This window comes from Chiroxiphia lanceolata, chromosome 5 (assembly GCF_009829145.1).
Source record: "Chiroxiphia lanceolata isolate bChiLan1 chromosome 5, bChiLan1.pri, whole genome shotgun sequence".
NCBI classification, from domain to species: domain Eukaryota; kingdom Metazoa; phylum Chordata; class Aves; order Passeriformes; family Pipridae; genus Chiroxiphia; species Chiroxiphia lanceolata.
Window position 1 is genome coordinate 52,551,252 of NC_045641.1, and position 6,609 is coordinate 52,557,860.

The 6,609-nt window shown below is 44.9% G+C and overlaps 1 protein-coding gene across 2 annotated transcripts; it reads left to right on the top strand.

Annotated features, from left to right (window-relative positions):
• Nucleotides 1-41: 41 nt before the first annotated feature.
• Nucleotides 42-5,384, top strand: TEX33 (testis expressed 33). 2 transcript variants are annotated; one of them, XM_032689656.1, is made up of 5 exons: nucleotides 42-259; nucleotides 1,787-1,975; nucleotides 3,504-3,651; nucleotides 4,897-5,007; nucleotides 5,216-5,384. In XM_032689656.1, the coding sequence occupies exons 2-5, from the start codon at nucleotides 1,856-1,858 to the stop codon at nucleotides 5,299-5,301; spliced, it is 465 nt and encodes a 154-aa protein (XP_032545547.1). In that variant the 5' UTR covers nucleotides 42-259; nucleotides 1,787-1,855; the 3' UTR covers nucleotides 5,302-5,384. The 2 variants fall into 2 exon arrangements, 1 of the variants encoding a protein (XP_032545547.1); XR_004357446.1 differs by lacking the exon at nucleotides 42-259 and adding an exon at nucleotides 2,892-3,219 and having other exon boundaries at nucleotides 1,371-1,975.
• Nucleotides 5,385-6,609: the final 1,225 nt, after the last annotated feature.

Below are 6,609 nucleotides of genomic sequence, written 5' to 3' on the forward strand. Positions count from 1 at the left end.
ACTTCCCTGGAGACTTGCAGAAATTCCAGTGGCCTGATGAGAGCTCGGGTCAGGAGCAGGATGAATGAAAAGTCGGGGGCTAAAATATTGGACTGGATGCAGGACACAGGAGGGTCAAGCAATGATTCTGTCATTAACTCAATGTAAGACTTTTTGCCAGCCCAATCTCTTCCCATTTGTAATGTGGAAAATGGGGGTGCCTTCCATATGCCAACCAGATCCAACCCATCAGGACATGTGTTACCTTGCTGGCGTTCAGATAAGGCACATCACAGAGGAACTTCCCAGCCCACTGATTATTACCCGCTACTGGTTTTCCAGATAGGCAGCAATGAGGTCCCAACAAGAAGGCTGTAAACAATCAAGAGGGACCTCAGGGTCTTGGCTCAACAGATCAAGGGATCTGGAGCACAAGTTGTGTTCTCTTCTATCCTGCCAGTTGCAGGGAATGGTGGGGCAAGAAACAGGGAGATCATGTAGAGGAATACCTGGCTTTGAGACTGGTGTTACCAGCAGAGTTTTGGGTTTTTTGATTGTGGGTCAGTTTATACAGCATGGAGCCTGCTGACAACAAATGGGGTCATTCTGTCTCAAAGGGGGAAAAGAATCTTAGCTCAGGAGTTAGAAGGGCTTATTGAGAGAGCTTTATGCTAGATTGGAAGGGGGAAAGGGACAAAACCAGGCTTGCCAGTGATAAGCAATGGGGTGGCATGCCAAAACTTGAGGAAGTAAGTGCTAGTAAGGTCCCTCAATCTGCTCCATGAGGTGTCAGCTACGATGAACCACACTCAAAATGTTTCTACCAATGCATACAGCATGAGGAACAAATGAGCAGCTTGAAGCTTTGGCCCAGTCCCAGAGATACGACATTATTGGCATAAATGAAACTTAGAGGATGAGTCCTGTGACTGAACTGCCATGTTGGATGTTTAGAGGCTCTTCAGGAGGAATAGTCAGGGCAGGCGAGGTTGAATATGAGTCAGCAGTGCCCTGGCAGCTGGGAGGGCCAATCATGTCCTGGAGGGCATCAGGCAAAGCATCACCAGCCGGTCGAGGGAGGGGATTGTTCCGCTCTGCTCTGAGCTGGGGCAGCCTCACCTTGAATATTATGTGCAGTTTTGGGCACCACAACAATGTTAGGGAGCATCCAAAGGAGGGCAACAAAGATGGTGAAGGGTCTAGAGGGGAAGCCATATGAGAAGTGGCTGAGATCACTTGGCTTGTTCAGCCTGGAGTCTACAACTTTCTCTTGAGGGGAAGCAGAGGGCAGGCACTGATCTCTTCTCTCTGGTGACCAGTGACAGGACCTGGGGGAATGGCATGAAGCCATGTCAGGGGAGGTTTCGGTTAGATATTAGGAAAAGATTCTTCACCCAGAGGGTGATCCATCACTGGAACAGGCTCCCCAGCGAACTAGTTATGGCACCAAGTCTGACAGAGTTCAGGAAGCATTTGGGCAGCATTTTCAAGTACATAGTATGATTCCAGGGGCTGCCCTGTACAGAGCCAGGAGTTGGACTTCAACAATCCTATTGAGTCCCTTCCAACTCAGGTTATTCTACCATTCTATGATTCTCCTTCCTCTCTAATGAGGGTCAGGAGCTCATGTGAAGCATTTGGAGATGCTAGAAGATCCAGTTTGCTTACATACAGTCTTGTTGATTATCGTGACTGTGTTAGGAGAGTCTCCAAGAAATCCTGTCTGTGATGTGAACTTCTGGGTACAGGTATTTCATGAGACATGGACCTTTTACTCTGCTCCTTGTTTGTTTTTTCAGTCTGCCAGGATAACCCTTTATGCCATGTGGATTCTGTTTCCCATGGAGATGGAGCTCATAGCTCATAGAAGGAGGGAATGCTGTTCCCCAGCAACCATCTCCACTCTTCAACTTCCATCCCACCTCTACACCTGGACTTCAGCAGGACCTGCCTGCTTGTAAAAATCACTGTGACATCACCAGGGATCATGGACCAGGTGAGATAGGTAGCTATGGAAGAGGCTTTTCCTCTTGGTAAATCATGGATCATTCCTTTAAAAAAAAAAAATCCAGTCTCATTTTGACATTCATGGGGTTCCTCAGGTCTGAAAAGTCAATGAAACCTCCTCATATTTTGGAGACCCAGTCAAATGTGGAAGGCATATGAAACCACTCTTGGCCACACCTGGTGGCTGGTGAGAATGGCCAGTTCCTACACCTATCTGAGGAGGTTAGTTTTCTGCCTCAAAAGACAGCTCCCTCTTCCTCCAAGGCTGCATGTCAAGAAAGTCAGAGTGTTAGGCTATGCTAAATCTTTCGTTCAGAAAGAAAGATCAAGTTTAACCATTGTTAGCTCTTTGATCAAGATATGTCTTTTCTGATTGATTTTCTATTACCCGTCACAGGATTGGCTTAGCAAAGGAATAAGACATACTTCTTGTGACTTCTGTTATTGAGAAGGACGGTAAAATGGCCTTAAAGTCCTTCTTGGCATCAAGATGTAGGAGTCTCTGAGCGGTGCTTTGACTTTGGACCCTCAGGGTCAGAAGTAAAACAAGAAGCATGACAATAACATCACATACGATTACAAACTAGAAAGTAGGAACAGTTTCAGGCTTCAGTGTCATTTTGTCCAGGAGTAACTGGGGAAAGGAAAGTTATTGATGAATGGGATTTGGGAAATAGTCACATTGCCTCACTACACAAAAATTCTGCTTTGTTGGAAGAAATGGGAGAAGAGGAGGAATTTCTACATCAGCAGACTGTAAAGTTCTTTCCACTGAATATATTAATAATAACAAACAGGCCTGGTTTTGTTTTACGTAGGAGGTGGGAGTTAACACAGCAGTTTATTTAGCAGCACAGATTCCTGCACTTTGATCATGTGTAACTGTATGGTTCTTCTTTAAAAAGAATCAACAGTGATAGAGAAAAGAAGCAGATTGTGCCCTGTGAGTTAGGACTGGCTTCCTCTCTTCATCTCTTTTGGCCCTGTTCTTTTTGTGGAAGAGGATCTGTCCCTTAATACCTTTGCAGAGCATGCAGCACTGACTCCTGGAGTCTGACTGATACAGTAACTTCAGCTTCAGGATCCCAATATTGTATAAGACATGCTGCTGCAAAGAACTGTCACAGTGTAAAACCCAAACTGGTGATGGTTCAAGTCAGCCCTGGTGAAGCACTAGGCTTCCTACTCCACTGGCTGGTGTCTTCATTCCAATGACTGCCTCAAGAGCAAAAGGTAAGCCTGTATATCATGTCCTGAGCTAATTAGACAAATCCAAACATACATCCCTACCTGATCCAGATCCCATTTGAATGCTGCTAGTGCCAGCAGACTCACAATTACCATATTTATCACCATGGGCCATGCTTCAGTTTTAACAGCACTGAGGGAGACTCAAGGACAGACCCAGGTCTCAGGGATTAATCATAGCTCAGAGAGCTATGCAGGAGCGGAAATGCCAGGAGTTTACACTTTGGAAATGTGGAATGACAGTGGTTCTCTGTTGTTTGTGTTTTCAGCAACGTCAAGCTCAGTGCAATGCAGATTTAGACACAGGACAGAAAAGACTCACTGACTGTACTGAAATGACAAAAAAGTCCTTGGACTGGACATCTCTTTCAGATTATGAGCAGCTGGGTTACAACCTGAGATCAAATCTCTTCCAAGGTGAGGGGATACACATGCCTATCCCTGACCTTCAAAGCTGATTCCATCTACGCTTTACCAGGGCTCAGGGCAGCCACATTGCTATGTGCAGACATCTGACTATAGGCGATACTCACTTTCTCTGCTTATTCCTTCTATCCACAGTCACTGCTTTTCCAGACTGTGGTACTTGAGGAAACACAATCTAGATCCTCCCATTCTATTCTATGTATCCTATCCCTTTCTTTTCATTCACTCTTTTTTTTCCAAGGTGTGAAAAGCAAACATGAGTCATGACTCTTGTCCTCCATGTTCAGAGCTGTCCAAATGGACACCATTTGCAATTCAATGTCCCCTGTCATGTCCAGTTGCTAGTTATCTCCAGTTCCAATATTGACTTTATTTCTCTTCAAGACTTTAGAGATGTGGGGCTCTGAAATATCTTGCCCAAACCTCTGTTTCCAAGGTTCCCCAGGATCCTTCTGTCAAAACAAATATTGGAAACTGAGCAATCATCCCATTTTGTTACCATCATATCCAAGAAACTCTGAAATAATTGTCTGTGATTCTAATTTCTCATGTACCAGCATAAGACACATTCCTTTTCCTTGTACAGTACATTCCATGTCAAGACCTTGCTGGGTATTGAAGACTGCATTGTCCTCGGTTTGTGTTGTCACACAGGAAGGAAGGACATCTTTCCTCAGGGAGCTCAAAATCATTATTGTCAAGAAAAAGGTGTGATAAAAAGGAAGGTGAAGTGGAAAGGATGAGAGATTAAAATAAAGCCCCCTCGTGGCTAAAAGTCAAGAGGAGATAAATAGAGAAGTCACAGTTGGGAATTATCTGTCAAGTATTGTGGCAGAAAAGGGGATCAAGAAGGGCTGGAGTGTTAAGATGGTAGTTTTTTTGTGGAGTTGTGCTGCTGAGTAGGAAGCTACTCATGTGAATGAGGAGATTCAACATGAGGTAAGTGGGCACTCAACTAAAGAAAGGGCACTGGGATACAAATTAAGATGATACCTTACAGCAACCTCTGTGTGTGTCTCATACTTGAGGAAGAAAAGCAGATAAATTGGCAAACACAAGCTCCCTCCTGGGTGATGATGAAGCTATTGTTCAGCACTAGTCACAGACCTGATCAAAGGTACTGCAGTCAACACACGCCTTCAGCCCTTGAAACTGCTGGTGTTGCTCCCCTGATCAATTCCAGGACTTCAGTAGGGTGATTTCTGCATACAATTCCTTATTTGCTGTTCCTTGCAGGTGGCCCACTGAAAAGCCGAAGCTTGATGAGAGATTCCTACACCCCTGATATAATTCAGAAGGCAATCAGAGATCCCAAAAATTGGCATGGAAGGAGGATTTATGAGCTAGGTATGGCTTCTGCAGGAAAAGTACATTGCTGAATTCCTTAGATGGGTGCTGCTTCTGCCAAAGACAATGAATGGGTTTGGGCAAAGTCACAAGAGGACTAAAAATTGGCATTTTAAGAAGAGAGGAGCTCTGCAGCTAGGATAATCCTTGGGGTATAATAGCACTAGGAAGGAGGCTGTATCTGAACTATGATTTGCCTTCTTTACAGGGAAATGGTATGAGAAATATTTCCTAGATCTTAACGTGCAGAAAGCAATGAAGGACAAATACGGGGATAAAAAAGGCAAGCCTTAGAAGATGAAGGTTGAAGACTGGAGTGCATTCAGCAAGTGATCTTTTTCCTCAGCCATCTAATAAACCTCCATGTAAAACCTGAACCTGCTGCTTGCCTACTGTCAACAGCAGGTTTGTTGCTGATTCTCTCTTGCCCTCTCTATTAGAGTGTCTCCGGGGAGAGCAATGCAAGATAAATCTGAATATAAATGCAGAAAAAAACAAAACACTTTGTTGGTCATTAGTACAGCAGGAATGATTGGTGTGTGAGGCACATACCTTTGCAGAGGGATGTGGTGGTGAGAGAAGCCCATACAGAAATTCATCTACTCAGCACCTAAGTTGGAGTAGGACCTGTGAGCGGTGTAAGAGGGTGATGGTGGAAGGGGTGCATGTGTGTGTGTGAGAAAACTCATGTTTGCCAGAAGATTCGTGATGCGTGGACAGCTGCCCCAGCAGTTCAGAGAGAAATACAGAGGATGCACTGGGAACAAACCAAGGTTGCCCAAGGACCTGAGTGCTGTCTACCTCTCTCACTGAAGACTAGAAAGCTCCCGCAGAGGAAAGCTTCAGATCTGTGTGTACAGGGCAGCTAGACACACCAGAAGAACCAGCTCCTTATTGATACTTCCAGGGTGAATTTGGGCTCTCTTGCCAGAAGGGCACCAAACCGTGTCCACTTAATAACCTGGGCATGGCTCTGTGTGATTGGCACCCTACGTGGGGTAGGCAAGGAAGGTTTTCTGCACACCATTCTAATTCTGTTGTTGTATCTGTCACATGGAGAATTTCAGGGAGCAGCAGTAATGTGTGAAAGCAAATGGAAATTGAGTTGAGAAGAGGAGGCATCAGTGCATTCACTAAAGCCCACACTATTTGCAGGCCAAGCAAATGAAAAACCAAACAACAGCTTATCCCACCTAAAGAGAATAGGAAAGCTGCAAGAAGCCCAGGACTTCTTCAACCTGCAAATCACCCCACAATGTGCACAGACCCTTACTGAAGCTCTCATAAGCCTTACTTGTCCCTGACAGCCCTTTCCCTAACTCAAAGATAAGTGTCGCTCAGAGAGAAACCTGTCCACCATACAGTCTGTACTATCTGAAATTCAAGAGCATATTTGGACAGTAAGCAAGGATCACCCAAGGGCTTGAATGATACAGGACATGCAGGGTCTTTAGAGCTTCCTGATGTGTTTTTCTCACAAGTTTAATGGTCCTTATTGCAGGATTCTGCCTTCCAGCTCCAAAGTGTAGCAGTTTGGTGTGGCAATCACAAAGTACATTTCTGGCAATAGCAATGCCCTGATCTTTCCCATCTGGTCCTAAG